Below are 16,218 nucleotides of genomic sequence, written 5' to 3'. Positions count from 1 at the left end.
GGCAGATTCAGACATTTTCTGACTATCAGTATGAATGAAAGAGTAGGAAAGGTCTCCTTCTAACATACTGCCTTCTCTCATGTGTTTTTATTTTTTTAAATTGATCACAGATAAAGGGAGGAAGAGAGCAACTCCAAGAACTGCAAGAGGCCATGGCAGGGGGAGAGCCAGGCATGGTGATGAAGAGAATGAGGATGATGAAGATGGGACAAGGAGAGCTGGGCATCACAGGCACAGAAACCGTAGAAGAGGACGAGCAGCTGGAAATGAGGGCAGTGATTCTGATACAGAAGCTGCAAAAGCCAGGAAGAACCAGGCAAACCAGAAATCCAAGGAAGATGATGAAGAAGAGGAAGATGGGAAAGGGGGTAAGAGTGGGAAAGGCAAAAATGAGAAGAAAGTGGACAAAAAGCCTGATAAGAAAGGGAAAAAAGAGAAGGCGAATAAGAAGAAAAAAGACAAAAAGAAATCAGGATCTGGGTAATTCAGTAATTTTTTTTTCTTACAATAAAGCCTGCATAAAACTTGCTTTCATTTACAGCTGTGAAATACCAAGAGTCAGCTGGACTCATATGTTACAGCTGAATTAAAGCCAGACAGATATATTTTTTCTTGCAGTAAGGAAGCGCTGGGTGAGTGAAATGGGAACTTTCCACAAAGTCATATCTAATTCAGTGGAGTGAAGTCAGAGTTTTGTCACAGGTCCAGGGTGGGACCTCAGGAAATGACCAGCCAGACCCTTTTGGGACTGCTGATACCCCACGGATTAGGTCAAATCTGGTCAGGTAGAATGGGAACTCCAGCCGGGGTCACCCTTATTGTGGTTAAAGATCCAAGGTTTATGAGCTGTTCTCTAGCAAAAGGGAGAGAAAATGATAGAGGAGAGAAGAAAATGACAGAGAGAGGTGATAACAGGTGAGATCTCTCCTGCTTTTTCCTTTCTAGAAAAATAAGATCCCCCAAACTCCAAGCTGATAACCTGACAAACAGCCAGGGCCTAGCTTTATTTCCAGTATAGAACTAAAATCTTGATGCTTCTCACATTCTTTTTTCCCAGCCAGGTTCGAACCAGATTTTTTATAAAAGATTGGTATCAAAATTTCAAAAACCCAGAACCAGGGACTGAGATGGGATTTTCCAGTCTGTCTCTCACTCACTTCCTCTTAAATATCACTGTTCAACTTTCCAAAGCATCTAATGCAACCAGGGGTCTTTGGAAGAACCCACTGACATACAGCACTTCAAAAAATCATTTCTATTTTTCTGCCATCCTAGGATTCCTTTGCTCCTTGTCCCTCCTTGTGCTTTTGAAAGGAAGCAACCCATGGGAATGGTGTATAATGCAGCAAATAGAGCTAGGCATGGTTTTCTCAATAGAGAGGGAGAGAAAATCCCATCCTGCATTCAGTACTTACTACAGCTTTTTCTGTTCCCAGAGACATTACTGGAGAGAACAGTGGGAGTGAAAGGAAAGAAAAAAGTACAATGAGATATGTTGTTGTATTAATTTGTCTGGTATCTCATTTCTATATACTTCTACTTCATTTCCTTTCCCTATGAGAGTACCTAAAATCTTACAGCTGCAGCTAGAGCATCATCACCTCACCACTGTGAGTTCGGTTGGACTCTTAGGAAGCTGGTTACACTTGCAGGAACAATTAGTGGGTGCCAGATGCTTCCCCAAGAGCTCTGCCCGCTCTATCTGGAATGCTGAAGGTGTAGTGCTGGTTCACCTGCAGCTCTGCACTTCATGTGCAAGCTTTGCTTTTCATACTTAAATAAGTTACAAGTCTGCGTGAAGTGTGTCCTCCCTTCTGTGCAAGTGTGAAGTCTCAAAGTTAACTAAAATTAACACGAAGTATATTTTTCTGTGAAAACTTCCATCCTATCTGAGTTTGGATGATGTTTTTTGTTCCTGTTTTTGTTCGAAGCTCTGATTCTGACTCTGAGGAGGAGCCAATTACAGAGGAGGAATTGGCCAAGCTGAAAGAAGAGGTAGAAGAAAAAAAGAAACTAATTGCCACGCTACGAAACAAACCATGGAAAATGAAAAAGAAGTTGTCTGTCCTGAAGTACGGTTTGTTTTTCATAATGAATATCTGCTATTCTGCTTTGCACTTTGCACTGTTTTTCTGAATTATTGCTGTAATTTTCGACCTACTCACAAAATTAATTTCAAAACATTTCTAATCTCTCTTTCCCAGTATGTGTTTTCACAGTAAGTAGAGGTAAATGGTATTGCAGATCAGTGCTTTCTTGTCCCTGTAGAGCTGAAATCAAATATGAAAAGCTAATATATTTTTCTTTTTGGAATTTCCATTATAACCCCATGCAAAATCTTTCCTTTTTTTCAGTTAGGTTGATGTTGGTAAATTCTACCATTGGTAAGATTAATATCTCATTAACATCTCTCAAAAAAAATGAGAAATTTCATGATTAGCTCAAGATTACTGGGGGGAGAAAAGAAGATTTATCTCTCTAGTCTAAATTTTTTGAAAGAAAAATGGATTTTTTTCAACTTAGGAAAAAGCAAACTGATTGGAAACTGAACTTGCATTTTGGTTCATTTTAACAGATACCACATAGAAAACTGCCCTAGCAAACCTATTGCTATATTTTCACGAAAGCTAAAAATTTTCATTTAGAGTTAAATTTCCACCAAGCACAGAAACTGGGTAAATGGAGAGAAATTAATTCTTTTGTCAAAAACTGATATGCTCCTCTGTTTTGAATAGCTCATTCCCTGCAGCACTGATCAAATGCCAACAAAATCCATGTACATAAAGACTAGTATTATTGGCATTATTCTTGCACATGTGAAAAATGGACACATGCTGGCTTTAATCACCTTAAACTTGTAAATCAATAACGTGACTTTTGAATACTCTTATATTAACATTCCTTACTCTTGAGGCTCTTGGTAAACAGTTGTTATTAGTGAGTATTTCCCTATGTCATCTGCTTCTTCCCCTGTGGAGGATTTAGAGTATTTTGAGATGTGTGGAGAAAAAGAACAACCTATCTTCTTAGAGATAGAAGAACAAATTGCCCAATTCTTTGTATTCCAGCTTTCACAGTAGAGGGATACTTCTCTGGAGATTTCTTCTCAGCATTATGAGAAATGTTATTTAATGTAAGCCAAAACAAACCTCACTTCCACATTTTTTTCGGTATCAGCACCATTTTTTCCCCCCAAGAATGAAAAAAAGTACTCTCCAGGAATATTCCGTATATTCACGACAAAATAAGACCCAAAAATATACTCTTTTCTTATTATTTTGAACAGTGAATGTTGGCATCGATTAGGACTTTTCACTGTAAATGTTATTTTTTTAAAAGAAGTGTTGTCAGAACAAACAATTTTTTTGGGAAATATTTAATTTCCTCTAAAATTTGTGTTCTAAAAAAAATAATAAATTTAAAATTGTTCAAATAGTTTGCTTCAACATTCTCAAAGTAACTTTTTTTCATGGCTTAGAAAGTATATGGCGGGAAAGATGATTTATACTTAGCTTCAGTGACTGCTTTGCAAAATGGTAAATCTTTTCCTTCATTATTCTGTTCTGAAAATGTATGATCAAACAATAACTTTAGAACACAGATGCAGAACTAGTTGCTCTGCAGAAATGCCTTCTGTTGAAACATGGCTGAGAGCTCATTGTGAAAATAAGATTCTTAATAGAGCTGCACTGGCAATTTACATCAGCTCTAATTTCTAATTTAGATCCCTGCATCTAAAAAGATGTATTTCAAACAGCCCATAATTATTCTCTGAAGAACTGTGACTAGATGAGGCTACTGCTTTGTTGCAGAGTGTCCTTCTGTGGTTTGAAGTTGAGCTGTACCGATATGGTCAGACTCTAACCTCATCTTGAGATAGTATGGTCAGATCTTTAGAGGTCTGGAGATACAAAAAAAGTGAAGCAGAAGACACAGAGAGGGATGGAAACATATTATGCAGAAATAGCATCACCACTTTCCTAGGCCTGAAGCAATAGATATGTTAGGCTGGGGACATAGTGGTCTGAGAGTTTAAGCGTGCCTGGAATCCAGACTTTTTATCAGTTCCAAGACAAATATTCTCTATCAGGAGTTTTCTTGATCTATTAATTTTCCTTCCACTGATTTATATGGTTTGTGAGGGCTGTTGTTTTATATTTCCTATGGGAGATGATAACTTGTGCACATTTCTTCTTGTCACTGCATACTCAGGTCAGCACAAAATTACCTGAAGAGCCATCAGATGATAATGACCATCAATCATTACTTACACACCTGAGATTTAGAGAGGGGGATAAACTATTGAAAAGATTTCATTGACAGAGTCCCTTAGGAGTCAGTCCTGAGGGGAAAAGGAGTCCAGGAAGGCTGGATATGCTTTAAAAAGGAATTTTTAAATATTCAGGAGCAGGCTTGTTAAATATTCAGAAGCTGGCTTCCTCCCCATGTGTAGGAAGACAAGTTGTCGGGTGAAAGACTAGACTGGTTAAATAGAGAACTTAGGCTTGAATTTAGGCAAAAAAAGAGAACCTATCATTTCTGCAAGGAGGGTCAGATAACTTGAGAGGACTGCAAGGATGTTGTGAGATTAGAATGGCCAAAGCCCGACTAGAATTTGATTTGGCTGCTACAGTTAAAGACAACAAAATAGCTTCTACAAATACCTTGGCAGCAAAAGGAGAGTCAAGGGGTGTCTCCATCATTTGTTGAATGCATAGGCACCATCCCAACAGTGTTTAACAGGTATCTGGATCTGGCAGTGGGTAATATGGCTTAGTGGTTTAGGGGTTACAGTGGTAGTGCTGAGTTGAAGGTTGGACTGAATGATCTTAAAAGTCTCTGCCAACCTTGACTGATCTATGATTCTATGATTTTTGGGTTAGAAGGTACAAAAAAAATAAAACTCATGGACCACAACTTCAGCTGTTGCAAATTGGTGAACATCCAGGGAAAGCTATCTCAGCCTACCTCTGAGGGTCTACTTTTGGGAACTGCATCCCTGTGTGTGCATTTTTTCTGTTTGAGTTTTGCAACAATATGAAGGAAAGGGTTGAGTTTACATGCTGTGCTACTGTATTTGCTTCTGGTATACTCATCTCACTGCGCTTATTAATGCTCATACGCTTGAGATAACCAAAAGTTTGTGCTATAAAATCACAAAGTCTGTTAGTAAGTATGTAGTTTATATCCAACAGCAAAGCTTGTCATGGTACTAATATAACCAGAGAATTGAGCACGAGAATCCAGAAATGTGCCGACAGTGGTCTCACTTTAAAGTTGTACCACAAGCCAGTTAGTAAACTGTGAAAACATGTGAAATATAAATAAATAATAAAATGTATATTTATATAAAAAGACAGTACAGTGCCAAGCTTAGGCTTTTTTAAGGACTTCCAGGTAAACACAGACCATAAAGAAAGACATGAGAACTTTTTGGTTCTTTTTTTTTCCCTAAGAAAATCAAAGCAGTATAAAGTCTGCATAGGATCACAGGATGGTTTGTGTTGGAAGGGACATTAAAGGTCACCTAGTTTCAACTCCCTGCCATGGGCAGGGATGCCTTCCTCTAGACCAGGTTGCTCAGAGCTCCATACAACATTTCCAGGGTTGGAGCACTCATAGCTTTTCGGGGCAACCTCTTCCAGTGCCTCACCACCCTCACAGTAAAGACTCTTTTTCATAATATCTAACCTAAACCTACTCTCTTTCAGCTTGAAGCTATTCCCCTGTGTCCTGTCAATACATCCTCTTGCAAAATGTCCTTCTCCCTCTTTCTTATTCTGGAAAACTGCAGTTAGGTCACCCCAAAGCCTTCTATTTTCCAGGCTGAACAAACCATGTTCTCTCAGCCTGTCCTTATAGGAGAATTGCTCCATCCCTCTAATCTACTTTTTGGCCCTCCTTTGGACTTAGTCCAACAGTTTGATGGCTTTCTATGCTGGGTACTCCAGTGCTGAATGCATCACTCCAGTGTATCAGAGTGACAGAATCACCTCCCTCACCCTGCTGGCCTTGCTGCTGCCGCTGCAGTCCAGCACATGGTTGGCTTTCTGGGCTGTGAGTGCACATTGCTGAGCCATGTGCAGCCTCTCATCTGCTAGCACCCCCAAGCCCTTCTCAGGAGGGCTGCTCTTGACCTGTTCATCCCCTAGGCTGTTTGATTGCTCCAAACCAAATGCAGCACCTTGCACTTGGCCTTGTTGAACTTCATGAGATTCTCATGGGATCACTTCTCAAGCCTGTTCAGGTCCCTCTGGATGGCATCCTGTCCTTCAAGTGTGTCAACAGCACCACTAACTTCATGTCATCTACAAATTTACTGAGGGTGCACTTGATCCCTTCATCTATATCATTAACGAAGATACTAAATGACACCAATCCCAACACAGGCCTCTGAGGGACACCATTTGTCACTGATGTCTGTTGGGACTCTGAGCCGTTGACCACTACCATCTGGACTTAACCATCTGACCAATTCCTTACTCATTTAACAGTCCACTTATTGAGTCCATATCTCTACAATTTAGAGAGAAGAATGTTGTAGGAGACCGTGTAAAGGCTTTACAGGAGTCCAGGTGACCCTTCCCTTGTTCACAGGTGTAGTCACTCCATCACAGAAGGCCACATGCTAGGGAGAGAATATATTATGGTGATTTTTCACTAATTTTTAGCATAATTTATTTTATTAGAGGACTTAGATTACCCATCAAGACAGGTAAATTGGAAATAGGATTATTTTGATAAACATGCAAACCCCAAAAATACATTAAGATGCATGTATAAGATAGTGAAAAATTCTCATCTTTTGATGCAGTCTTTGTACTCCCATAAATCAGTATTTAACCTCTCTTACTGTGGACATACTGGCAGTCCTGGAGGCCAGACTGGTTGTCCTGCAGGCCAGCTGGATATTAAATAACACTGTAATTTGCCCATTATTACTGCTGAACAGCTTTTCAAGTGGCCTGTGCCTGACAACAGTTCTTTTGAAATATGTTTTTAGCCAATCTTTTTAAGACTTGGAGAAGTCCTGGATGATCAGTATTAATGTGACATTTCTTTTTAATGAGTTTCTAGATCTTAGAGTCTGAAACCTTCCTGACCTGTTACTGAAAGATGTGATCAATCCACTTAAATCCAATTCATTAGCAACAACCTCTGAGAGCTGTAATTCATCCTCTCTCTGCAACACAGAAGTGCCCGAGGTACCATACACCTAGCACTTTGGAAGCTGTAACTCCACACCTAATATTAATTATTAACTCAGGCTTCTCCAGGACAATAATGCCTGGCCCCATGAAACATTTACTAGTTCTTGCATCTGTAATTCACTTAATAAGCTTTCTCTGAAGTTTCTTTAAACTCACAGTTAGCTAAAGGGGCACACTTTGGCCTATCTTGTGATATAGATAATTTACCTATAACACGATACCAGTAATTACAAAGCTCTGTTTTGTTGCTCTGTGTTGATTTTGACACATCCTCATGTTAGTGAAGTCTCATTACTTCCAAGTGGGCATGAATATGTATGTATGTTATGTGCTTTTGGTTTTTGTTGTGGTTTCTAAAGTAATTATAAGACTACTTTTTATTACTTGATCATTCTTCCTGTTCTCACATTTTATTCATAGCAAAAAAGAAATGGAGGAAAGGACAAAGTGTGACAAAAGGCTGCAGTGATGTACAAAATAGAGGTCTTTCAGTGAGATAGTTTAGACATTAAGGTATAAATCTCAATTGAGTAATCTATTGAATTATATTTAACAAAAAAAGAGTGTGTGTCACAGATATGGAAAGGACATGGCAAGCCTGGTCCCTGACTGAAGTCCCTAACTGATGCCAAGTTTTTGCTGAACTTTAGGGCCAGGAGGCTTAAATAACCCATGAACCACAAAGGTTGGGAGTAACCTAGTGGGACTAGTTTGCTGCAGAGCTGGTGGGGAAAGAAAAGATGAGGAGCAAAACTAAAACATATTCTGTTTGATGACTCCAGCATCATCTGGTAGTTATGCTTTCTGTATTAATTCTTTGCATGTAACTGTACAGATGTTTCAGCCTCATTACTCATAGGGCCTTTATTAAACTTTTTTTCTGCACTGAATTTGCTTTTCAGATATACCATCAAAGCTCTGGTGGGAATTTTTCATAGTATCAAGTTGTTATTGAGTGTTGCATTTAATTACCAATTAAATAAGATCTATAAGTGATGCAAGTATTCATGGATGCAACTAACAGACAGGCTTCTGTGGGGCCCTTAGTAACTCCTCTATATATTTGGATGTGGTGAGGTTCTCTTGTAAGACTTAGCATCTCTAAAAGAGCAATATCAACTTGTTATTAAGAAAGTTATTGGTGAAATCCACCACACACTGAAACGTAAGACATGCTTGCAGAACATTAAAAGCAACTTGATTTCATTTATTCCAACAGTAGAAGAAGACGTCAACTTTTCTTTCGCAAAATAATTGATTTTTTTAATATATTCTTTCAAATGCATAATAATAATAGCATAAAAAAATCATTTAGATTGGAAAAGGTCATTACGATCATTGAGTCCAACCGTTAACCCAGCACTGCCAAATCCCTCATCAAACCAAGTCCCTCAGCACCACATCTATATTTCTTTTAAAAACCTCCAGGGATGGTGTTTCAACCACTTCCCTGGGCAGCCTGTTTCAATGCTTGACAACCCTTTTGGTTAAGCAAATTTTCCTAATATCCAATCTAAACCATCCCTGGCACAAACTGAGGCTGTTTCTTCTTGTCCTGTTTCTTTCTACCTGGAAGAAAAGACTGACTCCCATCTCACTACAATCTCCTTTCAGGAGTCAAACTGAGAGTGTTGTTGATCCCCTCTTCCAGATCATCAGTAAAGATATTAAACAGTATTAGCCACAGTATTGAGGTCTGGGAAACACCACCTGTGACTGAACACCAGATGGATTTAACTCCATTCACCACCACTCTTTGGACCATATAACCTGTGCTACTTTTTTTTTAATTATGTGATGATTATTAACTATGTGATGACTTTGGCTATTACTTCTCGAGAATGGGAAATATTATTTACACAGTTTTTGATGCATATTTGAAACATCCACTTCTCATGGTCACTGTGGTTAAAAAAATCAAAGTGCATTGTTACTGACTAGAACAAAATTCAGTGTAAATGGAAAATGAAAGTAATACTGCAAGTCCACCTTTGGGCTTAGCTGATTTCTTTCCAGATTTATACAAAAATTTATAAGTACAGGAAAACAATGTATTAAAAAATGAGAGGAGTTGCTTCATACTTCTTTCATGAAACATGAAAGTAGCTTCACAAATATTGTGCATGAATCCCACTGGTTTTGTGCTCCAGCCTTACCTTGGAAACTGAGTTGGCTGCATGCATAACCACCAAGTAAGAAGTAACTGGTTTGTTTGTGATGCAGTGATGAACTTAGTCCAATGCACAGAAACAAAGTGAAAATCAGAGAAAAATAAGTTATGAAGCAGAAACATTTGAGGAAGAAGGGATGCAAGGAGAGATGAAACCTCAGCCACTGGCAAAGCAAAATGTAGGGAAGCATCCAGTAGAGTCAGCAGCATAAAACCTCTAGGTCCAGTTAACCACCTTCAAAAAATAATGTTTTGGTTTGTCTGAAGAAAAAACTAAAATACTAATAACACTCCAACTTGAAATATTGCTTGATGAAGGGTCAAGGAGGCAGAGGAGGATAAGAAAAACTAGTTTTTGTAGAATGCCTGTAAAAATATTTTAAAATAAATCAAAAAGGGCTTGAATTAGGCATTTAAAATAAATATTTTCATGAATTTCATTGTGAAAAATCCTATCCTGTTTTTGCTTAGCTTCATTTTATAGCAGAACAAGTTTGTGGAGAGCTTTAGTGTTCGTCTACAGGTGCAAGATGTGCTCATATCTGCTACAGAGGATTTTTTTACTTATTAATGGTTGTTTTCTTATTATCTCATTAAATTTCTTATTGCTTCACTTTAAAAAAAACCCAGCCTACAATTTGAAGTCTTCATATGCCTCAGCATAACATAATTAGTGACTGAAAACACAAGTTTTCTACAGGTCTGTAGGTTTTGATTTAAGAAATTTTTCATGAACAAGTCTAAATTCCTTAGAGATCAAAATGATAGCAGGAGGGTTTCCTTTCTAGTTCAGAATACGATATGCTGACCTGGGAGACTGGCACGTGTTCAGTTTGTCGATTCTGGCTGCTTTTATGGCAGTGTTCCAGCACTGGCTGCTGAATTTAGGAGGAAGCTGCCATCTGCTGTTAGGACTGCCTTAAATCTGTTGACTGCAGCAAGATTTCAAATGCTGACTCTTGGATTTAAAGGGGTCTCCTGGACACTGGTTTCCTGAAGCTGAACCAATCTATTTTCTATGACTAATTTGGGAGGGCTGAAATTTAAGTGTGGATTTTTTTTTAAGTATCAAAATGAAAGAATGATCTGTGACCACTGAACCATAAAATCTTGGAAGGACTCAGAGTGGCTTGGAGAATAAGAAACACACAGTCAGTGCCAATGTTAGCTAAATACAGAAAGATCAGACTCCAAAATCCAGAATACAAATGTGATCTAGAAGCACAGAATTGGGAACAAGGAATCTAGACCCTTAAAATGACACTGACTTGATCCTCAAGGAATAGCTCTGAAGTGGTGAATACGTGGGCTGCATTATTTAACTTACATATATTTATAAGCAAAACTTTAGTCTTATGGGGGCTAGTGAAGTTACACTTCTAAGAATGACTCTGGGAATGATACAGCTAGAGAAGATATATGCAGAAATTCTCAAGAGTTGAATTAAACTTAGTATTGAGTAGCATAGCCACAACAGAACCAAGGCTTTAGTGTATACCTATCTCCAAAACAAATAATGAAAATAAATTTTCCTTAGGTAGCTGGACAACAATTTATTTTAAGTGGGACCAGGAGGAGTAGCAGTTTGTAAATCATGCAAATGAGCTGTAGCTGAACTTCTGAATTCACTGAATTCACTAAAAATATTTGATAACATTGACTGGATGTAGGTGGATCTCAGAGCTACAAATACTTTTGGATTGGAGAAGATTTCTGAAATTGCTTGTACTTTTTGCACTACATATGATTAGTATTCTGTGAAATACAAAATTTCAGAGATTTTCTTTCCTAACGTTACTAAGGGAACAAGATTTTATAAAACTCTATGAGGAGCTGAAACACAAAAAATTAAATTAATATGGTAGAGACAATATAAAATTTACTGTATCATTGTCTATATCTCTCTTTTGCCATCATTTTTCAGGGAAGCCCAACTTTTTGTTGAAAAGTTCGAAGGTGCTCTTGGAAAAGGAAAAGGAAAAAAATTCTATGCATACAAAGTGATGATGACCAAGGTAAATTGTTTGTTTCACTAACTTCCTGTAAAGCTAATGGTGAAACTTTTGTAAATTATTGCCATAGGTACTCATCTTCCAAAGTAGAGTTCCTTGTCTTTCTTTGCATTTTAAACCTTTTATTTCCACTGCCCTTGCATGAAAGTATTTCTAATGAGTGCTGACAGTTGGATTGAAACTTCTTGTCAAAACAAAAATCAACTGTTTTACAGGAGTTTTCAAGAATTTAATATCTTGTGAAAGTTAATTTCTCTTGGTGTAGATTGAGTATTTGTGTGGACTGAATCTTGAGTTCAGTCTTTCTCTTGAGATTCGCGTTCTTCCAAACACATATTTTGACTTAGTTTTATGTTCTGACACTCCTTTACAGTACAAATCTAACTGTGTTGAATTGGAATGGTTTGGGAGATTCACTTCAAAAGCACACTGTTGCCCCAAACTAAAATGCTGATGCAGAAAAGTGCTAAGAATATTTGTCAGGACTACTTGTTATGACCAGGTTTACCCTTAGTTAGACTGGATTTTGTGCAAGCAACTATGTGATCCCATCTCCTAAGCATTGATGGTCACAAAAAGTAATCAGGCTTTCAAACTCAGTTGGACATAGGAAGCTCAATTACAGAAGTTAAACTCATTAATAGATAAACTCCTGGGTAAAGTATTTGTAGTTAAATGACATAGCTTAAGCTCCAGATTTAAATTTTGAATAGCAAAGGAAATAAGAAATTAAGTCTCAGAAACAATTCTAAAAAAAAAGAAAAAGAAAAGAAAAAGGAAAAGAGAAAGAAAGACAAAAGGGAAAAGAAAGAGTAAAAGGAGAAGAAAGAATAAGAAAAAAGAAAAACAAAAACAAAAAGGAAAAGAGAAGGAAAAAGAGAAAGAGCATGACACAAAAGGAAGTGATTAGTTAATAATTGTGGAAGAAATAGAAACTTCACACAAAGCCAATAGGAGACATATTCAGAACAAACAAAAGGAGATGGTTCTTCACAGGCTGTTACTCTGTAGACTCTGACAAAGGATGCTGTGCTTGGTTAAGGGCTTACATTAGCTCAATGGAGAACTGAGCATCTGGACAATGAGATGATGGTGTGTTTTTTTTTTTTTTCTTTTTCTGTGACTCTTCAGAAATGGATGAAATTTCAAAGAGACTTTGAGAATTTTAAGACAGCCTGCATACCCTGGGAAATGAAAATTAAGGAGATTGAAAGTAAGTAAATAAAAATAGTATCTATTGTCATACTTCTGATGTCTGCCAAAATGATAAATTACTTCAGAATATGTGTCAGTATTCAATGCATAGTTTAAAATCAATTAGTATGTATTTTTTCATTAATATTGGTTAAGCTTGATATTATAGTTAGTTGAAAATTTCCCTGAGAGAGTATTAGTCACTTCATGGAAAAAATCCTCCATACACAGGTACCAGTTCAAGAGCCAGTGTTGAAGTTAGTCTTGGAAAGGTGGAATTGGGATTTAGCTATTTCCTATCTTCACTTTATTTTGTCTGTATTTATAATATACAGATTATACTACACAGACTATACTGCAATTATTTCTGCCGTTTTTCATTATCTTGATCTTCTTGTTATATGTATTTCTCTCATTCTCAGACACATATTATAGCACTGAGAAAATGATAGCAATCTTGGATGTCCACATATACTGGACATAAATATAAACAAGGCAACGTAGTTGGTACTATAGGTATGTTTGATAGTAGATGTTTGTCACAAGTCAGTTTTGCCTTGTAGTTCCAGTGATGAATTTAAATTGCAGCCCTTTGTTTGGAGCACATTTGACTTAACTGCATAGATACCTGAGTGAGGTTCTGCCACTGATGAAATGCAGATGAAAGTGCAATGAAACTTGTTTTAGAAAAGTTGCATTTGGAAGGATTTGTGTGTTGCATCAAAAGGCAATAACCAGAACAGTAGAAAAACAGGAAAATGATGAATGGTGAATTTTGTGGGGCTTTGGATTGAAAAAAAAACCTTTGAGGAGAACTTATATAATGTCCTTAAACATACAGTCTACAGACTGTTTAACAGATTATCTATTCTCTTGAGGTGGAGTTTAGAACACATAATCTATTATGGATACATAATAGCTATCTTGAGGATTTGTAAGAGTAATGGTTCTGCAAGATTCTTTAAAGGAGTAGTCCTTGCACAAGCTCTTCTGCTAGTAATAACTTCCAACAGGCATATTTCTTTCCTTTTAAAATAAGAATGCAAAAATGGAACAGGATAATTTTTCCAGACCTGTTTCTGTATCTATTTATCTTTTCATTTGAAACAAGTAAAGTTTTTGCTGAAGGGTACCAAAATCCCAACGGGATAGTTTCATAATCTCAAGGAGTAAGATTGCAAAGTTTACTCCTTTTCTTTAAGTTTTTCTTCTGTTCAATATATTGCTAGGGAAAGCTGCAATTGCTTTTACTTGCAGAAAGGATCATCTGCCAGAATGCCAGTAATTTAAGGAAGCCTTCACCTGGTAATAGGACTGCCTTCACACTGCATACTGGTAGAACACATAAACAGCAAAGTAAAAGAAAGAAAGGGTACAAACACTTGCAGATAATATTGTTCTTCCCATATGAAAAAATCTGGTGAGCACTCCAATAAGAGCACTGACAATCCCCATTGGCTAATTCTGTGCTACTTCCTATTAACATTGGGCAGGTGCTGGCTTAGCATGTCAAGATTGCTTAAAATCCACATCAAACAGAAAAAAGAATAAAAGGAATCAAAATGTACTTACAGAGGTTACTTAATAGTAGCAAGTGTCATAGCTTTTATATGATCCTAGGTAGTACATATAACTAATACCTTTATATTTTTTATTTCTGTTTTCTCAGCTGGGTCAGTGAATACTAGTATGCAATATGCAAAAAAAGCTAGTAGAATTATGGTAATAAAGACGATTAAAAGCCTCCACTGATTTTCTTTATTTTAAATAAACTTTGATCATCTTTATCCCTAGGTAAAATAACTTCAAACAGCTAATTTATCTGCCTTTTTGTCACATCTGATGTTTTCACAGGTCACTTTGGCTCATCAGTAGCATCTTATTTCATATTCTTGCGCTGGATGTATGGAATAAACATGATTCTCTTTGGACTGACCTTTGGACTTGTAATGGTGCCTGAGGTGGGAATCTTTTAAGTTTTCATTGAAAATTGCCATAGGAAACTGCCTTCTAACAGGAAAGGAAGGCTCGATATGCAGATGAAACCCAACTCATAGGGAAGTCTGCTGTCTCCCAGGGGCTTAGGTAAGAGACATTACTGAAAAACTCTCCAGTCTAATAAGGCCACCTGAATACTATCCATTACTGGTTGTTCAAGCTGGCAGCAGTGGAATAACAAAGAATTCCGAGGACATCAAAAGAAGCTTAAAGGCCATGGGAAGATTTGTAGAGGGATCAGGAGCACAGATAGTGATTTCCTCAATCCTCCTGGCAACAAGAAATAATACTGATAGGCATAGATAGATCCATCAAGTCAATGAGCAGTCCAAGGTTGGTGTAATCGGAAAAATTTGGGGTTTTTTGACCATGGGTTGATCTACTCAACACCTGGTCTAATGCACCTATCTCAGGGAGTAATAAGAGTTCAAGCCACAGGAGCTCATGGGCCTTGTTGACAGAGCTTTCAACTACCTTGGAAAGGTGAAAGAGACAAAACTAGGCTTACCAACAATGAACAATGAGATGGCGTGCCAAACCAAAAAAACAAGCAGTAATGGGATCCCTCAATTTGCTTCACGAGGTGTAGACTAAAATGTAGCATACCTGGAATGTTCCTACACCAATATAAAAACCATGAGGAACAAACAAGACGAACTCAAAACTTTGGCCCAATCCCAGAGATTTGATATCATTGCCATCAGTGAAACCTGATGGGATGAATCCAGTGACTGGAGTGCCCTGTTGGATAGTTACATGTTCTTCAGGAGGGATAGCTAGAACAAGAGGGGTGGAGACGTGTCACTGTATGTAACAGAGGGGATAGAATGTATGGAGCCCACAGTTGGCAATGGCACAGTTGAGAGCCTCTGGGTAAGAATCAAGGGGCAAACAAATAATGCAGATGTCATTGTGGGAGTCTGCCATAGAGCTCCCAGCCAGGATGATGATGCCAACAAATCACTCCTTGAGGAACTAAGGGACACTTCCAAGTCAACCGCCCTTGTCCTTATGGGGGACTTCAACTTGCCAGAAATGAACCAGGAGCATCACACAGCTGGTTCAACCCTGGCCAGAAGATTCCTAAAGAACCTGAATGACAATTTTATGGAACAGGTCCTAAGGGAGCCAACTCAGAAAGATGCTGTCCTTGGTCTGCTGCCTATCAACAGAGGGGATGTCGTGAGAGAAGAGGAGACTGATGGCCATCATGGCCACAGCTACCATGAACTGATTGAGTTTAAAATTTCTGTTGACAGGAGGAAAAGTGCCAGCAAAACCTCAGCTCTGGACATGAGGAGAGCAGAATTCAGGCTGTTCAGGGAATTAGTAAGGAAGGTCCCCTGGGAGAAATGTTTTTGCAGCTGCTGAGGTCCATCGGTGCTGGTCACTTCAGACCACCTCCTAAGGACACAGGAGCAGGCAATTCCCAAATGTTGGAAGTGAAGCAGGCAAGTCAGAAGGCCAGCTTGGCTGGGCAGGGATCTTCCTTGGAAAGACAGAAAAAAAGGAAGGTATATGCCCTGTGGAAGCAAGGTCAAGTGAGACTGGATGAATTCAGAGATGCTGCTTGCCATCGTAGGGAGAAAAATCATGTGGCCAAAGCTTGACTGGAGTTGCAGCTGGCCAGAAA

At 38.1% G+C, this 16,218-nt stretch overlaps 1 protein-coding gene across 1 annotated transcript in view; it reads left to right on the top strand.

The window, feature by feature from the left end:
• Positions 1 to 16,218, top strand: part of TMC1 (transmembrane channel like 1) — a 58,113-nt gene that overhangs the window by 8,535 nt on the left and 33,360 nt on the right. Inside the window, exons 3-7 of the mRNA XM_064643205.1 lie at positions 111 to 480; positions 1,932 to 2,072; positions 11,306 to 11,396; positions 12,525 to 12,606; positions 14,442 to 14,548. Coding sequence (XP_064499275.1) covers positions 111 to 480; positions 1,932 to 2,072; positions 11,306 to 11,396; positions 12,525 to 12,606; positions 14,442 to 14,548 — 791 coding nt within the window. The remainder of the gene's footprint in view (positions 1 to 110; positions 481 to 1,931; positions 2,073 to 11,305; positions 11,397 to 12,524; positions 12,607 to 14,441; positions 14,549 to 16,218) is intronic.

The sequence above is a fragment of the Pseudopipra pipra genome, chromosome Z (assembly GCF_036250125.1).
Source record: "Pseudopipra pipra isolate bDixPip1 chromosome Z, bDixPip1.hap1, whole genome shotgun sequence".
Classification (NCBI taxonomy): Eukaryota; Metazoa; Chordata; class Aves; order Passeriformes; family Pipridae; genus Pseudopipra; species Pseudopipra pipra.
This window is presented reverse-complemented; position numbering and strand designations above follow the sequence as displayed.